Raw genomic sequence first — 22,122 nt, forward strand, 5'->3', positions numbered from 1 at the left:
GAAAAACATTATAGAAACTACTTCCTCATACCAAGAGTCTTTCTTCTGAGGCCTCTCACGGTTTAGAGGAAGAGTGGGGATCGACTAGAATGGTCCATGGAAGAGTTCTTTGGGAAACAGCCAGGGTCAGATGTCAGGAAAAGGTGAGATCCTCAGCTTTTTTTGAGACACACTTGGATTTGCTACCTCATATTTTTATAAGTTCTGTTAAACTTGGATAATTCAGCATTATGAGTTTTTCAAGTCACCTGGATTGTGTATTAGCTGGAACACAAATGTAACAGATGATAACGGTATATGCCAACGCGCCATAGAAGGCAGACCAGTCAAAACAGTTATAAATAGACTGATAAAGTCTTTGGATGTGCAAAGGAAGTAATGAATGTATTGGGATCAGAGATAATATTCAAAATCAGGAATCATTACCAAATTAAAAAGCAATTAAATCTTTTATAATTGCTGTTTGAAAGTGTGTGTAGGGGGCTTGATTTTCACAGCTACAATAATCCTAAGAGAGTAATTAAGAGGCCTAATTATCTATCATCATAATTCATTAAATCAATTGCCCTGAGTGAGAACACACATGAAAAGTATATGGAAGAAAGTTGTCATAACAAAGAAGAAAAAAAATAGCTTTTCCTAATTATTCAACCTAATCAGACTTGTCATAGGTCCTAGGAAATTAGGTGGACGACTGTGAGCATTACTTATCTCAGAGCTGTTAGCGTGCTTTGAGGGTGTGGTTGTCCTCGAAAGTGCTGAATTAATAATATATGTAGCACCTAGCCATCTTCTGTGTGGTAGCTCTGGGGAGAGGGTTTAGCTCCGTCTTGTCACGTGAGTATCAGCCCTGAGACCATTTTGGGAGGCACCACTGGGCTGGATACAGCAGTAGGGGGACCACCTCATGAGTCTGTCTAGGGTCATGCGAGGGTCATGGCAGGTTTAAGTGGAGAAGCCGGGAGGTGAGCCCTGCAGAAGTAGAGGAGCCAGGCATGTGCCAGGCCCCATGCTTCCTCACCCTGGCCTGCTTCCCATGCACTTTGTGGGGTGCCCTTGCTATGGGGGGGACACAGGTTAGCTTCCCAGCTCCATGTGGGGAGGCAGAGACCTGCCTTTCACCACACAGGAGAGACAGGGATCTCGGAACCTCGCCATGCCCGCGTAGTGCGTTGACGATGGTGCCACCTTTTAGTCGGTGCGGTCAGCTTGCACAGTGTCTCTGGGGGTTAGTCTTGACTCTGTTTGCCCTAATGCAACACATGCACTCACTTTGGGTGTATAAACCCGCTTATAGCATAGTGCAGTCATCTGTAGCCCTGTAGAAAGACTCCCAGTGGGATTCTCTCCGCGTTCTGTCCACACTCAGCCACGCACATGTGCATCCATGCTCTTTGGCCATTTGCTGTTATTTCAAGTGGATATGGGTAATGACACAGAAATGCAGAGTTATAGGACTATTCTCTGTTAAGACTGCATTAGGGTTTTCCATGCATGTTGAGATTACAGCCAGTACTTTCAAATGGGAGGTATGTGGAGAGTCTGCATTAAAATCAGGATGAAAGATCAGTAATGTGGACATCTCAGGAATGAGGCCATGAGGAGGCATTCTCTCTGAGTCCATTTCCCGACCAGGATCTCTTCCCCTTTCATTAGACATAGAAAGCAGCACTTGTTATTTCCTCTGGCAAGTTCAAAGCAGGGAGACCCAGTCATTGAGTAGGACGGATGCTCGAGGCAGGACGGGATCTAGAAGTGAGAGGCCCTGGGTGAGGACCACAGAGCCCTGGCCCAGGGTGGCCTGAGTTCAAATCCCAGGTCACCTATACCTAATAGTTTGACAGTGTTGGCACCTGTCTACCTGCTGTGTGTGTAAGGCAAATGGAATACTAGTGCCTGCGTCTCATTTTTCGAAAGGGCAGGTGGAATCTTGGGGGTCCAGAGGGGCGGGAAGATACCGACACCATGCAGGGCATGAGCTGGTTCACTCTCATTTCTCTGCATGCGTGTGCTGCCCCGGTCACACTCCCCCCACGGTCTTCCTGGCAGCCCTGGTAGGGTGTTCCCTACGGCACACGGTCCAGTGTCGTTTCTGTTGTCGCTCTGCTCCTCCGCCTATGTAACCAGTTACACCTGGAACGCGATGTCAGCTCAGTGCGACTGATGCCTCTCAGCCAGATGCGCTTACAGAGAGGCTGTAGTTAAACTCACCACACTGATCTAAAGGTTGCAAGTGGTGAGTCCTGCTCACACTCAAAAGCGAAGTCAGACCCGAAATATTCCTTGGAAATAGCATTGGGCTTTCACTGCCACTGTTGGAGCTGTAGTTGAGACGGTGTAGCTGAAACTCACTGTGGCTTCGGAAGTGAATTGGTTAAGGAGGAAAAGCCCTCTCTTGTGTAGGTTGAAGGCAAAGTAAATATTAGCTCTTATTAGCATATTTCTTTTCAGAATTCTTCTATGTAGGTGACAGCCTAGGAGAAATGTAATACTAACAGATAGGAAGAAGTTAATGTGCAATCCTGTTTTTCTTCGTTTTCTCCTCTTGTAGATTTCAATTTGGCCAGATCTCCTGGAAGTCGAAAATTCTAAGTTTTCGCTCGGTTTTTGTTTCAGTTGGTGTCATATCTAACTCATTTGTGTGTCCGGGGATGTGAATAAAATCCCAAGCAAATAAATCATTATCATTTGGTGTGGAAAACGAAGTTCTTGAGGGGAACTACTTTATATTCTTCGATGTGAGAGATACCTTTCCTGTGATTAATGTGGGTTTTTTTTTTTTTCATTTGTTTTGAAAAGTCAATTTATTAGCAATGAGCTAAAGTAGATCTGATTCACAGACGTGATGGGTTGGAGGCAGGTGCTCTGACCTGTGATGTGTTTCTTCAAGCAGGCTGTCTTCGTTTTCCTGGGACAGGAGTCCTACTGTGGACAGAGAAGCAGCTGGGAATTCGGTTCTTACTGTGGCGCAGACTGGAGCTGCATCTGTCCACGCACTCATCTGCCTTTTCAGCAAGACCATGCCCTTCCCACTGCCGAGTGCGCGGTAACCGTGCCTCCCTCCTGTCCCGGGTCACCCTTGCCTTCTGCAGGCCGTCAGCCCTGCCCGCTGGCCGCCAGCACTCTGCCCACTTCCCGGTTTTCACTCCGAAACCCATTCTGCAGCCAGGATTTCTCATCCGCCAGAGTGCTTTCTCGATTATCCACCGCACCCTGCAGGTATCTTACGAAAAGTCCACAAGGCCTTTTATACATGTGGTGGTCGTGGGGAGAGTGAAACCTGCCCTGCTTGGCCCTGCTTGGGGCCTGTCCTGAGCTGTGGGCCTCCGTCAGACACAGCCCTCTCCATCCTGCGTCCTAGATGCCCTTGCTTCCCCTCTCCAGCCTTTTCCCTGCCTGTCCCCTTTGCTCTTCCTGAATGCCACCCCTCCCCACTCCCTCACGCACCAGTTCCTTCCTCTGTGGCCCCACTGCACTGCGAATCTTTGCTTGATGCAGGCTAGCTCCTCACGCTAAGGTCAGGTGCCACCCTCACTGCTCCCAGGATCACACTGTGTCTCTCCTGAGAGCTCTTGGACATCTGACTGCCTCCTTCCTATTCATGGTCCAGGGGAGGATACAATTCTCCTCTACCCTTGAAATTTCTCATCTGCAGAGAAACAAATATCAAATTACAGCTTATGATGAGAGCGAAGCACCCGAAAATATTAGTGTGTGTACACAGGACGTAGGCGTGAGAGAGGCCCAGAGGAATGAGCAGATCCCACGGGTGCCTAAGTTCAGGCTTCAGTGCCACCTTTAGGTGAAAGGTGTGAGTGGGGTCAGCTCTGGGAAGGCGACCGGGAGAAGCTGGGGAAACAAGGCTGGGGCTTCCTAGGCAGAGTGACTGCCGCGCCCTCCCCGTCGCCAGGATGCTCTTAGGTGGTCAGGGAGTCATCTCTTGTGGTGTGGCCGAGGAGAGGAGAGGGAGAAGGAGCCGGAGCGTGGAGCGAATGGAGATTTCCTTTGTAAATGGAAGTCTTCTTCCAAAGATGACGTCTGCCATTTCTCAGCCTGTCTTGTGCCAGCTCTTGTTGGTGATAATCCGCAGCAAACACCCTTCCTGCCTTGGAGGTCTGTGTGGGTAACACACTATGATCTTGCACTTTGGGTAACAGGCCAGTCTCCTACGATGTCGCGAGCTCAGATATTCAGCCGATACACAGAGGTGAACACACCTGCTAGATACACAGTGGGTTATGTGTGTGAGAGTGTGTGTATCCCTCTGGTGATCTGTGTGCAAGGAGCACATGTTTATGTAAGTGTGTCCCTGCAGTGTTCTGTGAACGTGTGAGTGGAGCACACACATGGGTGTGTCCCTGCCATGTTTTGTGTCCATGTGAGTGGAGCACACGCATGTGTGTGTCCCTGCCGTGTTCTGTGAGCGTGTGAGTGGAGCACACACATGTGTGTGTCCCTGCAGTGTTCTGTGCATGTGTGAGCAGAGCACACGCATGTGTGTGTCCCTGCGGTGATCTGTGTCCGTGTGAGTGGAGCACACGCGTGTGTGTGTCCCTGCGGTGATCTGTGTCTGTGTGAGTGGAGCACACGCATGTGTGTGTCCCTGCAGTGTTCTGTGTCCGTGTGAGTGGAGCACACGCATGGGTGTGTCCCTGCAGTGATTCGTGTGCGTGTGAGTAGACCATACACATGTGTAAGTGTGTTCCTGCAGTGATTCGTGTACATGTGAGTGGTCGCGTGTGTGTGAGTGAGTTCCTCTGGTCACTTGTGTGTGGCTGCATCCATCTCCTGCAGCGGCTGTGACAAATCACCTTAAAGCGGCAGGAATGTGTTCCCTACAGTCCACAAGGATTCCTGGGGACTGAAACCAAGGTGTTGGCTGAGCTGGGCTCCGTGCAGTGATTCTGGGGGTGACTGTATCCGTGGTCTCTCCCAGCTTGTGGCTGACGCAGCCCCTGCGGCCTCCCCGCCCCTCCAGGGATGTCACAGCCCCCGCGGCCTCCCCGCCCTGGGTACCCCAGGTACCCCAGCGCTCTCCCCGTCTCCAGAGCCTGAGCTGTGTCACATTGCTGGTCTTTCCTCGCTGTGAAGGAACAGCCACACGGTCCAGGGGTGCTGGTGGCCGTCTTGTTCTTGGCGAGGGTCCCCTCACATGCACTGTGTTTGTGTTTCTGGAGTGCACTCAGAGCCGGAGAGCAGAATCTACTGTTGTTAAGTCATTTGTTTACTTCAAAGTCGGATGCCCTTCTTGGCAAACTGTGTGAAGTGGCAACATTTGGCAATTAACTGACAACCTTGGCTAATCACATAACAAAAGAGGCATTGGAAGGAGAGGGAAGTGTTGTAAAATTATAACTAAGTATGTATTTTCTTTTTTTCTTTTTCTTTTTTTTTTTTTTTTATTTTGACAGGCAGAGTGGACAGTGAGAGAGAGAGACAGAGAGAAAGGTCTTCCTTTGCCGTTGGTTCACCCTCCAATGGCCGCCGCGGCCGGTGTGCTGCGGCCGGCGCAGCGCGCTGATCCGATGGCAGGAGCCAGGAGCCAGGTGCTTTTCCTGGTCTCCCATGGGGTGTAGGGCCCAAGCACCTGGGCCATCCTCCACTGCACTCCCTGGCCACAGCAGAGGGCTGGCCTGGAAGAGGGGCAACCGGGACAGAATCCGGCGCCCCGACCGGGACTAGAACCCGGGGTGCCGGCGCCGCTAGGCGGAGGATTAGCCTAGTGAGCCGCGGCGCCGGCCACTAAGTATGTATTTTCAATCAAGGTATCTTTGATATTACAAATATGAAAAAATCAACTCTTTATTCTCGCAGTCAACATACTTTTGTACATTTTCTTTTTTTCATCTAAGATTTGCTACTAGTAATCATAATATTTTAGAGCTCCTTGGACATGTAAATAAACAGATTGTGCTGTAGAAGAGAGAAACAAATGTTGAAGAAATAAACAGCAGAATCACACAGTTTCGGTTTAATGCTAAATTATTTCATACATCCTACCACATATTCATAAAGTTATGAGTTTAAATATCAACTGGGAAATGAATTTATAGATAATTTTCATTAACTTCAAATTTAACGTTCTGGTAATAATGTAAATAATGAGTTTTTTGAACAGAAGTCTATCATCCGGTTACACATTTTATTTAAAGAAAGCATGAAATATGGTTGCTCAAATGTACACCAGCAAACACACTTTAATGTGCATTGATCTTAGCAGAAAACACAAGTCTATGGAGACAGTGCTGCATAAGGCATCTACAAAGGCCTTTTGGTGGATCTTGAGGTCGGGCAAAGCGATCAGTGTGTTTCCAACCTGGAAGTGAAGTCAGGCTCTGAAGAGAGAAGGTGCATCTCGGGAAAGCGGTGTGGTGACGTGACCGATAAGCGGGTTCGGAGTAATTCAGTGAGCACGAGACAGCTCCTGGGATGCATGCCCGTCTGGGCTCCCGAAGCGCCAGTGCCTGGTGTGTACCCTGACTCACAGCTGTGGAGAAGAGCTAGCAGGGGTGAAGTGTGGTTTGCTTTCAGAAGAATCGGAAAATGGAAAAGCTGAAAGCAACCATCCGTCTGTTTACATCCACATTGGCTAGGGAAGCTGGCATTTCATGTAGAATGTCTTCATTAGGATTTAGCCAGGGTATACAATAACAATAAAACTCAAACAAATGACCCCAATATAGCTGGCTCTCTATCCCAAGCCAGAGACATCTAACACAGAGTCACAAATGGGATTTTCCTCTTGAAAACATAAAATATTTTATTAGCATCAATAAAATTCTAAGCCAAACAAACAGAGATGTGCGGGGTTGCTGCATCCTCGTTTGCATCTATGCCGTGATTGCTGGGGTCTTTTTTACATCCACTTCACGCCGCTGCCAGATGAAACCCTTGTCCTTCGTGCTGTCTGTTAGGTGCAGTCCCCTTGGAACGCTTAAACCGGCTTCCCGGATGAACTCTCATCCTGCGTCTGGGAAATGCGTGCCTGTGGCCGTGCCAGGGTGGTTTATCTTCCCTTTCCCCACTGGCAACAGAATACGAGTGCCAGTGGTCAGTGGGCGAAAGCTTTGCTGCTAACCACACTGCCTGTGTCCCAGAAAGTCTCCCAGCAGTCACGAGAAGTTCAGCTGGGGCCGGCATTGTAAAGCCGCTGCCTGCAATGCCAGCATCCCGTATGGGCGCCGGTTTGAGTCCTGGCTGTCTGCATCCAATCCAGCTCCCTGCTAATGTGCCTGGGGAGGCAGCAGAGGATGGCCAGGTGCTTGCACCCTAGCACCCACGTGGGAGACTCGGAAGCAGCTCCTGGCATCGGCTTGGAGCGGTCTCAGCCTTGCAGCCATTTTAGGAGTGAACCAGCAGATGGAAGAGAGCGCTCTTTCTCTCGCCTTCTCTCTAACTCTCCCTCTCTCTCTGCCTTTCAAGTCAGTAAATCTTTTTCCAAGAGAAGCAACAGCAGCTCAGTTCCATCGGATGCTTTTTGTGACTTTCAGCAATCTTTGCATGCGCAGAATAAATGCTTCATCAGATAAAGCATCGAATTCTAATTTGGTCATGATACATCTCTTTAAAGCCTAGATAGCATCATCAATGTGATACAAGAGAGAAGTGTGTGTTTTTAAAGAGGGAAAATGCTTATAAATCATTAGACGTGATGGCTCTGACACCGGGTGTGGTTTGGAAATACTAAACCAGGAGAGCTGGTTCTCGGAACGTCAGTCCACTCTGGTGTCCGTGCTTCGGTCCTGTGGGGAGCAGCCCGGACTGGACTGAGTTACTGGAATTAAGACTTATTCTATGCATCTGCTCTCCCACAATATGGCGCTGGGAGAGAAGTAAACAGCTTTTACACAGCTGCCTCCAGTTCAACCAATAAACTGTAGGACTTGCTCCTGATTGGAGAGCAGCGTACTCGGCGTGTGGGCAGCCGAGTTAGGATTGGCGGAGGAGGACTATAAAGGAGGAGAGAGACGGCATGCACCAGGAACATCTAAGGGGAACATCTAAGGGGAACACCTGTGCAGCCCCCGAGAAAGTCGGCCGGCAGTGTGCCGCTCCCCTGCGGAAGTGGGGAATGTGGCCAGGGGGAACTGCCCTTCCACGGAGGTGGAAGGGATAGTAGCCAACCCGGGAAGAACCAGCAGCAAACCCGGGGAGGGCCGAGCAGATGAAAGAACAGCGCAGGGTCCTGTGTCGTTCCTCCACGAAGAGGGGGAGCGACATAATGGTGCCGTGACTCGGATATGAAGCCTAGGCAGGGCTTAGTGTCGTTCCTCCACGAAGAGGGGGAGCGACAGGTCCCATGCTTGACTGGCTGTGAGTTGGGTCTTACATCCTGATACGTTTAGGAAATTCATGTATAAAAATAATCATTCCCCTAATAATTGGATTTCTTCCACTACATTTAGAACCTACAATTGGACAGTGTGCTGTTTTCAAAGCGATCTTACTGGGATCCTGGGGCAGCTGCTTGTCTCAGCCTTACCTTCTTCACGCATGGCTTCGATTAACAGCAGCATTTTTGAAGTCGAACAATTGCTTGAGGCCTTGGTTTCTGATAATGGTGATTTTTGATTCTATGCCAGGTATTCTAATGTCTTTGGGTATCAGACTGCTTTCTAAAGCAGCTGGACTAAGTCATGTCCAGGTAGTCATTATGGCCCGTTCTCCATTGCTCTGCTGTTCCGTGTCCCCCCATCCATTGCTTGTCAGAGACATTTGGCCCCTTAAGACAATGACTTACCAACTGTTTCTGGGAATCTAGAAATGCTCCAAGAATCTCAGGCATTTTTTAAGAATCATTTACACATATGTCACTTCATAGTTTTAAGACTGCGGAATTGTTCGGTAAATGAACTTTTACTGTGACATTCCCTGGATCATCTGGTTTATTGTGGATCACGGATACGTTGTCTGCTCGCATCAAGGTTGGCTAAAGATTCAACATGGCCTTATGTACTGGATTTGTATTCTTTTAGACGTGGGCATCTGAAGTGCATATAGGAATGACTGGGCAGGAGAATGCTCGGATTCAGCAGTCGCTTGACCTCAGATGTCCCTCATTGTTATGATTTTTCACTTACATTGTGACGTTGATACCCGTCAGGTCAGTCTGTTTGTATGTGACTCTGCTTAATAAGCCACGTATGGAAGGCATCTATTACTGCCAATGATGAAGATCCCCACTCTGGTGCTTCCCTGCCGGTCCTCCCACAGCGGCTGCCTTCACGTTCCTGTCCAGTTGCCAGGGAAGTTGGCGTGATGGGAAGGGCAGTTGGGGTGTGTGTGCCATGGTCTGGTGTGTGGAGGCTCTCCCAGCCAGCCCCTGGGCTCCATCACCTCATGTTCCCTGGACAGACACCGCGAGGCCACCAGCAGAGGCATCGCTATAAGGCATCCTATATGCATGCATTTACTCACCAACTGTAGACTGGGTGCTTTCGTGGGGGAGGCATGGTCGTAGGTGCTGTGGATGCCTGCCTGAACCAAGTGACCAAGCGGCCTGCTCAGGTGTCCTTTGATTTCTAGTGGGAACAGGGAGGCAGATTCCAGTTTTGCGTTTATGCCTGTAGAGGGCCCAGTGAGCTGATATGAGCTGAGCAGAGGCATGCTGGTGATGTTGGCATTAGCTAGGGAGGTACATGGAGGAAAGGTATTCCAGGAAGCGGGACCAGCTAGTCCACAGGCCCTGCGGCAGGCCACGTGCGAAGTTTAGAGTCCACACCAAGGAACCCATCTCCCCAGGAATGGCGGGGGTGGGCATTAGAAAATAAGGGTCTGGATGCAGCAGAACTTTCCAGATGGCTTCAGTTTCTATCGCCAGTGGAAAGGGAGCCTCTGGGGGACTTAGCAGAGGAGTGATGGGACCTTGACACTCGTTCTAAAAGCCACCCTTGCTGCTGTGTCATGAATACGCCACATTCTCCAAGCCAAGATGTTTACTTTCACAAAACCAACCCCAGGTTCTTAGATGGCACCCTGGCCATGCAGTTGTTGTCTGCAGGGTTTCATTGATGAATCACATCCCCCTTAAAATCAATACAAGGGCTGTGAATAAATCCAGGGGCTTTAAAAATGAATACATTGCATGCCAAGGAGATCAGTGGCTTGTATGATTAATATTTACAGAATGCCGGCAGCTCTGAACTGAGACATGCACAAACTTCTATACTTTAGACTTAAATGAGATAAAGGTATAGAAAGCATTTAGCACAGAGGGTAGCATGTTGCAAGTTTATTGAGTTACTTACTATTTTGCCTTACATTTGGCAACTAATTTACATCAGAATCATTACCATAAATTTTACAGTACAGGCAATCCCAAGCTTGTATTTTGATGCCATAGTGTTTGTGTTGGGTTGAATAGTATCCTCCCAGAATCCACAACCACTCAGATCCTCAGAATGTCACCTCCTTTGGAAATAGTCTCTGAAGATATGATTAGTTAAGATAAGGCTGCCCCCAACAACAGCGTCCTTATAAGACGAGGGGCATTTGGGCACAGGGAGGCTCACTGGGAGAAGTCCGTGTGGCGTGATGCCCCTACCAGCCTCAGATCAGCAAGGATGGCCCGCAGCCAGCAGATGCTAGGAGAGCATCCTGACACGGATCCCCCCCCCCGAGTTTCTGGAAGGAATTACCTGTGCTATCACCTGGATTCTAGACTTCTAGCTCCCAAGTATACGAATCCATTTCTGCCATGAATGCCACCCAATGAGTATTTTGTCCCATTAACCCTAGGAAACAAACACTTTGCCTACTACAGTTCTCAGGAAGAAAATGCCAGTGAACAGTCAACAAACCAGGTCAACTGCTCTGCAGTTATGATGGCAGGTTTGGTCTGCTGGTACGTGGGTTTTGATAGAGGAGTTTAAAAATAGTCTAACACCCTTCTGTGGGGATCTCTAAGGTTACAGTCTCTCTCCCGACGGCGGATGACGTCAGTATAATGAGAATCAGAAAGCAGTAGGTAGAGGATATGATGAAAGGCTGCTTCCAGTCTTTGGACTCAAAAGCTCACTGGTGGAAAAGAAATACACTTGCCTATGTTTGTCATTGGAAGAATGGCAGGTGTATGCAGAACAAATGTGAAAAATGAGCACACTTGGCATACACTAAGGAGCAAAGGCAGAGAGGAATGTTGGACAGACCCTTCCAGAGTGCGTGTGGTGTGTGTGTCTTCTACTGCAAGTGTCGCTCGTTGTGCACTTGACATGTGTGCCCACTAAAGTAATGAGCAGAAATGTCCACGTGCGAGGCCAGCTCAGCTGGTGTTTTACCCACGTCCGCATACACATCACAACTGTCTCACACTCCCACTTGTTTACCACTTGCTTCTCCTGAATGGAGATACGGTCTGCTCCTCCCTCGCAGTGTGTTTATAATCGCCATGACACTGTAACGTTCTCCAGTGTGTCACGGAAACACAAGACAGAAGAATATGAATGCAAACATAGGAAAAAAAATGCCCTCAGGTGGTTGTTAATTGTGGGCGCCGTGTAATTAAACTAGTTTTTTAAATGTTATCTTTTGCCAGGATCTAATTAGCAAAGCCATCTGCTGAAAGACTAGTGCCCATCTGCCTGGAATGTTGTTCTCTTCATTTTTATGAAAAGTGCCTGCCTTCGCCGGTCCCTGTCTAATTAACTTCTCTCGCTGCAGAATGTGATAACGCACAGCTTTGTTTGTATACTTCTGAGAACTGTGGATTTATGTGTGCAGAACACGTACATAAAAAGAGCCAATCTCTTTTTTTCCTTCCTGCATCCGATTGGCCCCTGAGATCACGGCTCCATTTTTCATGTCTGGAACGTGTGCGTGTGTTGAACGGTGAGGTATGTGCTATATCATGAAGGGGTGAGGACCTCCTAGCTTCCCCAGGGTTTGTGCAGATGTAAAGTGTTTTTCTCAAAGCCTACTCAGCTTCTTTTTCGGTCTGTTTGTAGCTCCGTCCCCTCTGAAAGTTGATCATGTTCTAAGTCCGAATGCAGCACTGGGTCTGAGCTGAACCCGTGTGTGGCAGCTGTAACAATGAAAATGAGCACTGCTCATTCTCCGATTTAACATGGTGCCGTGGAGGCTGATGGAATACACGTACATTTTGTTGTAAATTCAAGTCTGATATGTGCTGATATTATCTAGAAGTCTGTTTTTCCTTCCGTCAGTCATTATCTACCAGAGTGTATTAAATGAAGGAGAGTGAGTGCATGTACACAGATAAAACTCCAGCTTGTTAAGCAGCACAGATGCCAACTTGTATGAGTTTACAGAACAGAACAGCGTCTCCAACAGGGATCACCGTGTCTTTTAAAAGGTAAACATGGGCCTAGCATTTGGCCTAGAGGATAAGATTCGCATTCCACACTGGAGTACCCAGGTTTAAGACCTGGCTCCGGCTTCCGCATCCAGCTTCGTCCAAACGCAGACCCTCAGATGAAGCAGGAAGGGGTCAAATACTTGGATCCCTGCCACCCCCGTGGGAGACTCGGGTGGACGCTGCAGGCATTTAGGAATGAACCAGTGGCTAGGAGCTCCCTCTGTCTCTCTCTGTCTCTTTGCCTCTCAACAATAACAAATTTTAATTTAATGTAAAGGCTTCAAACTCATTGCCTACACTGCTGGTAGACTTTGAAAAATTCATGGAAAAGTTTGTGGAAGATGAAATTAAAGGACAGATTTATTTTGGTGCAGAAAATTTTGAAATTTAAATATATATTTTTAATAATACATCTCCCATGAACTTCTGGAAAGCCCCTCTGCTGAAGTCTTTGAATATGCAGCACACCCACGTTATTACTGCCATGCACCTGCTGCTGAAACACAAATGAGGATTACACACGGAACGGAATAGAGAATTTATATTCCTTTCCTCTCAGGCTATTATGCAATACAAAAAGACAAATACCAGGCATGTCTTGAAAGAAGACCATAAGATTTGTATAGATAACTGGAATGTAGAATGGCTGAGCATTCATTTTGATTGGTTTAAATATAAATTTGGTTAAGTAGAAAAGTATCATAAATTTGAACACAAGTAGAGAGGGGGCTTCTCAAATCAATAGTAAGATTTATTCCAAATTCAAGTGGCATGAGAAAATAAAATCTTCATTGAGAATAGAACAAAAAGGCTTAAAAGGTATTTAATTTGTTAGAATGGATCTAATGGAAGGAAGGAAGGAAGTTATGACCAGGATAAAATACGACCTGAGTTCCAACAGAAGAATTGGTAACTTTGAGAAACAGATATAATTCAGGAAAGTTCCGGTGATACATGGATTTGTCTCCTGTATAAATGAGTTTATTTTCCCCCATAGCTACCACATGATTCAGTGGACAAATTCTAGTTTAGTGAGTGAACAAAGACCCTGGGAATTATCTGGAGTGCTCAGTTCTAGTGTAATCTGGAAACGTCACCACTCCGCTTGCCTACTTGTTTTCAGATGCAGTGATAACTGATCCACTGTCGTCCCGTGATCTTCTCCTCCGTTCAGGTAGACAGCGATTCAGTCGGGGTTTTTACTTTTGGTTTGAATACCATTGGCATGCTGGTGATACTGTAACGTTTCTACTTTTAGTAACTGTCTCCAGAAAAATCCATCAGACTTTTCTGATATCTTGTAGCCCTAATAAACTTGTGTGGGAGGTTCTGTTTTGGTGTCCTGGATAAAGCGATTAAGTTCTGAAAAGTCATTCTTTTTGCAGTTACTTTTCCCTTCTAATCCTTGATCAATATTTGTCTTGAACATGCAAAAGCTGCGTAAGAATTAGGTGGGCTTGTGAAGTTGGCTTGTTCGCTGTTTTGTTAGCAGGATCTGAACAGTTTTGATGGCTTTTGATAATTATTTCTTTCCCTTAACCCTGGCACTAACCTCCGCCCTATTTCTCCTGCTAACTGAAGAGAGCATCCGGTTTAACGCTTAACAAAATCACCACACCAACAAGAGCCCAAGTATTCCATTGTATAGTTTTTCTCCTTATTACATAACATTAATTCCTCTCTGTAATAAATAACACCAAATCCCCCTCTTACTATGAGGGCCTTTAAGAACTTTAGGAAGTTCATGTGTATTTTCTAGGAGGTTTAGAAAGACAGACTCCTCATGTAAAACACTAAGCCTCTGGTTAAAAAAACAAAAATATCAAAGTTAGGATATGTGTACTCTGCTAAAATACTAGGACATTGTGTATCAACCCAGTCTTATGTAAAAAGACAGGTATCTCTAGACCAAAAACAACCGAGTGAGCTTGCCTGGAAATACCTAAGCATGAAATACACTACAGGTCAAACAGTGAACTGCAGTCACCTTGTTTTCATTGTTTTCATTGTGCGTCGCAGGCCTATAGCGTTCTGTGGTCCTGCGTTAGGCTCTCCCTTCTTCTTGGCACATGCCGTTGCTTTCCCTGGAAGCGTTTGCCATGCTGGAGTGAGATCCAGCTCAGCGTCTACGTCAGAGGCCGAATTGCTGTGACTTTATCGTTGCCATCAAACATGATGAACAGGAAGAATCCGCTTGTCAGCTGTGGACCCTGACAGCCGCTCTGCATCTCCACAGGGGAGATAGTGTGAGTGTGGACCCCGGAGGAGTCCTCTGCACAGTCATGTTCTTCTAGGCTCACACTTGGCAACTAGAAGTTCTTCAGGAAGCAGTGTTCTAGGACTTCGTCTCGGCTCTAGCATTCCTTGCAGGACAGGAGATAGTGGATAGTGGTGTCGGCCTGACTTGTTCATTCTCATGTCTAGGAGAATCAGGAAAATTTGTCTCCCCGGCCCTCAGAGGAAAGCCATTACGCTCCTTCAAGTTATTTGACTTCCTCTATTTTTGGTTTCAGTTTTGTTCATTTTATTATTTGACATTAGCCCGAATTAACCAAAATAATGCGCCTCATTCAGACGTTTTTCAGGTAATGACTTGACCGGTGTACATCCTGGATTCCTCAGAAATCCAATTCTAAGAGTGAGATAGCAAATGGTTGTAAGAACAGTTGAGGAAATGGAAAAATACCTTTACCCTGTGCAAGTCCACTCCCACTGAGATGCTTAAACTTGTTTATGAAATGGAGCTGCCCTTTCTAAGAAGCAAGCTTATTTCCTTAACTAAGCCTTAACTCTGGCTCTGTTTGGTCAGAGCCGAGAGAATATAGAGCGCGGGGTTTGGAGCAGATCGGGATCCTGTTTGTCTAGTTGTCGTGGCTGTATGCATGTTGATAGGGTGGGTATGGCAAGTCCTCCTCACTTCCTCGCTGTGAACCTGGATAAGTGGCGTATATTGAAGTGAACTGTGAAGGTTGCAGTGAATGTTCAACCCACTTTGATTGAAGCCCCCTCTGGATGTATCCTGTGGCTTTGTGGCCCCCACGGTTCCCAGTCATTCAGAATGCCTCGATTTTAAAGCTGAATACAAGTGTCAGACTTACTTCTAGGTATTGGTATTAATTCTGTTGCTATGGAAACGCTGATGCCAGGATGCGCCATGTTTGCTAACCTGACGGCTGGTGCCTTGCTCTCCCATCCTGTTGATTGAATCGAAGCCTCCCTAACGGTTGCTGTTCTGGTGTTTTCTGCAGGCCGTGGAGTGGGAGTGTGACGAAGCTACCAGGAAGGCCTGTTACAGCAAGGGCAAGTCGCAGGTAAGGAGGGCCCAGTCCTGAGCCATCAGCACCTTGCCTTGGACCTAAGACAGTCCTGGGGGGAGAGGAGATTCCCTGATGCTCTGTCCAGTGGAAAATGCCAGTTTCAAAATGTGCATACGGTGAACCTCCAGTTTCAGTGTTACAGTAAAATGAACAGAGCAGTGAATCATTGTTCAGCTTCAGAACATAAAGACAATCAGGTCTAATTTGCACTTTCAGTCATTAGACAAAGATGTGAAATTAATTGACTATGATATCATTTGAAAAAGTATGGGCTTGAATTTAAAAGTTGCCTTTTAATTTCCCTCTTTCAGACTTTATAGCTGGCTCCAGAATGTAACCACATACTGAATAAAATATCACATCAACAGTAGTTGGAGATTCACTCTCGATGGTTTATCTCAACGTACAATTATCATTCACTCTCCCTCTTGCCAAATCCACATCTGCATGACCCTGTGGGGAGAGCAGTGTATCGCGAAGTTTGGAATGTACTTCTTGAGCAACTGTGCATGTTGTGTCTGTTTTCATAGTGTCAGCTGGCTTCCTTTGGAGGAAGTCTATATCTTTCAGAGAATTATAGTTGATTGTTCTAGGAGCTTTATCATGGCTGGTGCACAAGCACACTATGTCTTACTTGCCTGGTGATCTTCTTACTTCATTGGTGTCTGGACATTTCCAATGGTGACTTATTCTTTGAATGATGGAAGAAGACAGGTGCACACTGAGCGGCTGTGAGGGCTTGCTGTATGGAGTTGGAGTGATCAGTGGTCCAAGTTATGCTTCCTACCCTTGCTTTTAGAGAATGCAGTAATCTGTGTTTAGACAAGAGCGCCATGCTCTTTATCCCGCCCAGTTCCATAGGCTGCTTCCCTGCCTCTTATCTGAACAACTCTGAGGCAAACACGAGGATGAGTCACAGCCAGCTGTCAATGGCTTTGCCAAAACTGAACAGGGAACTTGGAAGAAGGAAGAGGAGAAGAGAGAATCTGTACTCTTCTGGGGAAACTCTTGGAGACGAAGATAAATAAAGCAGAGGTTGCTGAGGGCTCTTTGCCAAATGGTATTTAACCTCACGAAATACCTGTAGAGACTCAGTAGAATTTAAAGATGTCGCCAGGTTGCAAGGAGTCATGACATGGTGACTTCGAATACTGCCCCTCCCCCACGCACACATGACTAAGTAATAATGGAAGCGAATGCCCACCAGACCTCTCTAACATCCTTAGTGTTTGTAGAAATTATGCATTGGACAGCTTTCCAGTGGTTTTCTTTCTCTTGCCTGCCATGCGTGAGTCTTGGTGAGGTGGGTAGATAGCTATAGTCTTAGCCCTTGTTACAGTGTGGGGAGCAGCTGCTGTCCTTTCTGGGCGACCCCTGTCTCCAACGGTGAGCTGTGGGAGACTGAAATAAAAGCCATTTTCTTCCAGCAGGCAGGTGTGGGGAGCAGCTCGGACTAGACTAAGTTACTGGAATTAAGACTTATTCTATGCATCTGCTCTCCTCTGTGGGGAGCAGCTCGGACTAGACTGTTACTGGAATTAAGACTTATTCTATGCATCTGCTCTCCTACAATATGGCGCTGGGAGAGGAGAAAACAGCTTCTACCCAGCTGCCTCCAGTTCAACCAATAAACTGTAGGACTTGCTCCTGATTGGAGAGCAGCGTACTCGGCGTGTGGGCAGCCGAGTTAGGATTGGCGGAGGAGGACTATAAAGGAGGAGAGAGACGGCATGCACCGGGAACATCTATGGGGAACATCTAAGGGAACCCGTGCAGCCCCCCAGAGAGCCGGCCGGCGGTGTGCCGCTCCCCTGCGGAAGTGGGGAATGCGGCCAGGGGGAACTGCCCTTCCACGGAGGTGGAAGGGATAGTAGCCAACCCGGGAAGAACCAGCAGCAAACCCGGGGAGGGCCGAGCAGACGAAAAGAACAGCGCAGGGTCCTGTGTCGTTCCTCCACGAAGAGGGGGAGCGACAGGCAGGAGTCCCTTATGCACAGCACTGGCCTCTGCTCCAGGTTTTAGCACTGATGCATTCGCTGGCCTTGCAATGTTCATGCCCTCACAGGTCTCTCTCGTCTTCTCCCCTTCCTCCTTCCCACCTCTTAGGGGTCCACCCGGGAGCACCATGTGGACACCCAGCGACTGAGCTTGTGGACACCCATCACAAACCTAGTGTCTGTCTCTGGGGGTGTTTTCATAGAACACCTCGGGCCTGAGAGATCCCAGCCTCTTCCCTGTCTTGAGCCTACACGGCTTCCCTCTTCCCATCTGAGTCTTCACCACCCGCCTTGCCCACCCTTCTGCCCCCGTGCCCATTCACTTGTGTGTCCTGCCGTCTGTTTCCCTCCAGGATCAGTCTCGTGAAATCCCAACGCCCGCATGTCGTCACCCAGTGCCCGTGTGCCCTCGCCCAGTGCTTGTGTGTCCTCGCCCTGCCACACTTTACTTACCCTGCTCAGAGTGGCTTCTTGTTGATCTCCCAGCCCTCCTTGGGTGAAGGCACAGCCCGCGTGGGCGTGTGACAATGCACTTTTGAACTGGGTGAGCACGGAAGCCATCCCGTGTTGGAACGTTGATCAGGACTCACTGCTTCAGCCACTTTATATTGTTTGTTTTTTTTAATTATTTTATTTGAGAGGCAGAGACACAGAGGCAAATAGACATATACACGGGGTGGGGGGGGGTGCAGGAAAGTGTTTCTTATGTGCTGGTTCACTCCGCAAATGCCCACAATGACCTGTGGTTATGGCCAAAACCAGAGCCAGGAACTCCGTCCCGGTCTCCCATGTAGGGAACAGGGAGCTAGTCACTTGGGTCCGCTTTAGCAGGAAGCTGGAGATCGGAGCAGAGCTGGGCATTGAACCAAGGCACTTGGATATGGGATGTGTCTTAACTGCTGGGCAAAATGCCTGCCCCTTCATTGTTCATTTTGATTTTTGTCCTCCTAGGAGTGCTTTTGTATTTCATTTGGATTGCACCTGTATATTGGTCTCTCCAACTTTTAAAAAACTAATAGTTCCCTTCTGTTCTAAAATTAAGCCTTTTTTGGCTCCTTGCATTGAGACAAAGTATGGATGCTTTGCCTTAGCCAGGGGATTCTTCTTGTAGCCCGTGAGTCTGTAGTTTTAACAGAATCAGTGTGGTTGCCTTATACCAACAGATGATTGTGACTGGGGTGGAAAATTGTCTCTGCTGAGTCACAGCTGGTCCACGTTTGGCCTTCCCTTGTGGCCAGCACTTGTTGGGTGCTTAGCAATCAAACGAGTACAAACCACAAGACAAATAGGCAAAGGGCCATAATCATTCATGCCAGCCGTGTACCCTCGATTCATGGAAGGGCCCACTTGTTAGCACAGCAAATACCACTTCTCTGATACCCAGAAATAAAAGAGGGAAGCAGACATTGTCAGATAAAATCGCACCTTTATGGCTGAGATGAAATCAAACCTTTGGGTTTTACTGGGTTATGAATCATGGCAAATCTTAGTAATTATAAGTTGATTCACCCTGTGTTTGTGGGTTGAATTGTTTTGGACTAATATAACAGATGAAGGTGAATTTCAAGCACCGTGTGTTCTGAGAAAAATGTATCACATATTCTTTTAAGATGCCTTCACTATACAGATAAACTCACCCAGAGTTTTAAATAGTCTCTGCCTTTGGAATAGAACTGGTTTATGTAGCAGGGCTGCGTGAAGTCCAAGTTCTTGTGCACAGGATGGTGATGGTGATGATGGTGATGATGGTGGTGGTGATGGTGGTGATGGTGATGATGGTGGTGGTGATGGTGATGATGGTGATGGTGGTGGTGGTGATGGTGGTGGTGATGGTGGTGATGATGGTGGTGATGATGGTGGTGATGGTGGTGGTGATGGTGATGATGATGATGATGGTGGTGATGATGATGGTGGTGGTGATGATGATGGTGGTGGTGATGGTGATGGTGGTGGTGATGGTGATGGTGGTGATGGTGGTGGTGGTGATGATGGTGGTGATGATGGTGGTGATGACGATGATGGTGATGATGGTGTTTGGTGATGATGGTGGTGGCGATGGTGATGATGGTGGTGATGATGGTGGTGGTAGTGATGGTGGTGGTGGTGATGGTGGTGGTGATGGTGGTGATGGTGATGGTGGTGGTGGTGATGGTGGTGATGATGGTGGTGATGGTGGTGGTGATGGTGATGATGGTGATGATGGTGGTGGTGATGGTGGTGATGGTGATGAGGATTGTGATGATGTTAGTGGTGGTGATGCAGTGGCTTCAGCAGGGGGCTGATCATGGTGGTGCTGTAACCTGGCCCATGGTGGGTGATAACAGTGTTCTCTGTGCTCCTGGGCAAGGTCTCTTTACTTATTTGGTGTCTGTCTTGCTTTCTTAAAATGGTAATTGGCCCAGTAACCCTCAGGTGGGGTCCATGCACAGCCCACTGGAAGGCTGGCCTTGGAATTCTGGAATTATGCAACCCAAATTTCCCTCATCTGACAGTTCCTTGGGCCATACCAGATAACCTTCTCATGGTAAATTTGACCAAAATATACTCTCTTTGGGGGAATGGAGTTTAGACTTCCCTAAGGAGAATTCAAGTTCTTCCACTATTTTATAGTGTTTGTGCTGCAGTATTATGAAAACTCAGAATTACAAAGTTTCCCCTTCTCCATGGAATCAAAAGAAAAATACACAATATGACATTTCAAAAATGAGAAAAATGCCAGGCATGTTAACTGAACTTGTTGTGTTCCTAGCCTAAGAAAAATGGGCAGTGCTAGCCACCCCCACGTGCGGCCTCTTCGTGCCCAGCAAAGTCGCAGGCCATGCACGGATGTGGGCGGCCAGACCTGCACAGGGCCCGCTGCCTGCACCCACTTGCTTCTCCGAGGGGTGCAAAGATGTCAGAGTTTTCTCTTATGTGCCTGCTATTGCTTTGACAGACACAAACATCGTTTCATATGTAGCCTGTTGGAGTTACAAGAAAAGTTACTTAAAGCTTTGATTTGGACAGGGTTCAGAAAGATGATGGGGACTGAACCCGCCAAGTCTTTGCAAAGCGCCCCCCCCCCCCCCGTTGCATTTTGGTTATGAAAATTCAGTTCTCACACTGGAGTGAGGTTATTACATTGCTTGCAGTGACTTAAGCATCCTGCGTAAAAGGGGTAAAGACAGTTTATACATTTGCAAGCTTAGTATACTGAACTCTGTTGTATTGAGTTCTTTCTGAAAAGGCATTATAGCAATAGGATTCTAGAACCATTTAAAAGTCCTTTATACAAATATTATTTTAAACACAAATAGTCAGCTCTCTCATCATCTAACAAGAGTCCCTTGTCTGTGATTGTGTCTAAGTGACGCCCTCCCTCCATGACATTTAGGAGTCTTAACACAAGCCACACAGCTGGTTCCTCGCGGGGTGAAAGAGCTGCCTTATTCTGGTATTATGGTTTGTAGCTGTCAAAAGGTCCTTGTTCATGATCTCATTTGAGGGGTTTTGGTGCCACGTTCCTAGAATTACTTTGCTAGTTAGTGGGAGAGTTTTGATTGGACTCCAGGGCTCTGTGTATTGTTCTTCCTGCTGTATCCCGTGGTCCTCCTTCCCAGCTTGTCAAATTGTGCTGGTAGAGGGTGATGAAGAGGAGCAAACATGGCAGCACGGTGCCTCGGAAACTGGTGTTGTCCCTGAAAGTGCCTGGTGCTTTGGAAGTTGTGTGTCAATCAGTGTGTGCAGCATGCTCTAGCCCTGCCTCTGCTCTGTGTAATTGCTTGAAAAGGTGAGGAACCTGCGCAGATTATGAATGCCAGTTTTTGTTTTTAATTGAGCTCTTCAAGTAAGATTCCCATAGAATCAGCTCAGTTGAAAATATATAGTGAGAGTATGCAGATAGTTTACTTTAATGTATCCATTCTCTGAGCTCATACATCGTATAGCATACAATGCATACTTGTATATGTGTGTGTACTATCCCTATGTATTTATGTATAGCTGGCTCTTCGTGTCGTGGGTCCTGCATCGGAGAGGACTCCATCAACCATGCATCATGGATGCTATCATTAGGCCTCTGAGAGTTGCGTCTGCACACACAGGCCACGCACAGACGTCAGCTGTTGTGATCTTTCCTTCAACAACTCAGTCTGAAGACTGTGTACCTAACATTTGCATTGCATTAGGTTTGTAAATGATCTAGACACGACTTCAAGTGCACTGGACAGTTGACATAGCACTGTGCAAACATTATACCATTTATGTAAAGGACTTGAACATCTGTGCACTCTGGTATCCTTGGAGGATCCTGGAACCGATCCCCCCATGAATACCCATGAACAACTGCACATTGCATCTGCAGTGTGGAAATACATACATACATATATATATAATTGTATGTACATATTCTACACACACACACACACGCAGACACACTCTGATTGAATGCTATGGTTTTTCAAGGGTCACCTGGTAATCGTAACTTGGGCTGTGTCCATTCAACTTTTGAAGGCTC

The 22,122-nt window shown here is 47.3% G+C and overlaps 1 protein-coding gene across 14 annotated transcripts in view; it reads left to right on the top strand.

Moving 5' to 3' along the window:
• Positions 1 to 22,122, top strand: part of SEMA5A (semaphorin 5A) — a 479,052-nt gene that overhangs the window by 275,017 nt on the left and 181,913 nt on the right. For all 14 annotated transcript variants that reach the window (XM_070056841.2, XM_070056840.2, XM_070056845.2 and 11 more), the window contains one exon: positions 15,562 to 15,624. In XM_070056841.2, coding sequence (XP_069912942.1) covers positions 15,562 to 15,624 — 63 coding nt within the window. The remainder of the gene's footprint in view (positions 1 to 15,561; positions 15,625 to 22,122) is intronic.

Source organism: Oryctolagus cuniculus, chromosome 14 (assembly GCF_051225735.1).
Source record: "Oryctolagus cuniculus isolate XC-2025 breed Fujian yellow rabbit chromosome 14, ASM5122573v1, whole genome shotgun sequence".
Lineage (NCBI taxonomy): Eukaryota > Metazoa > Chordata > Mammalia > Lagomorpha > Leporidae > Oryctolagus > Oryctolagus cuniculus.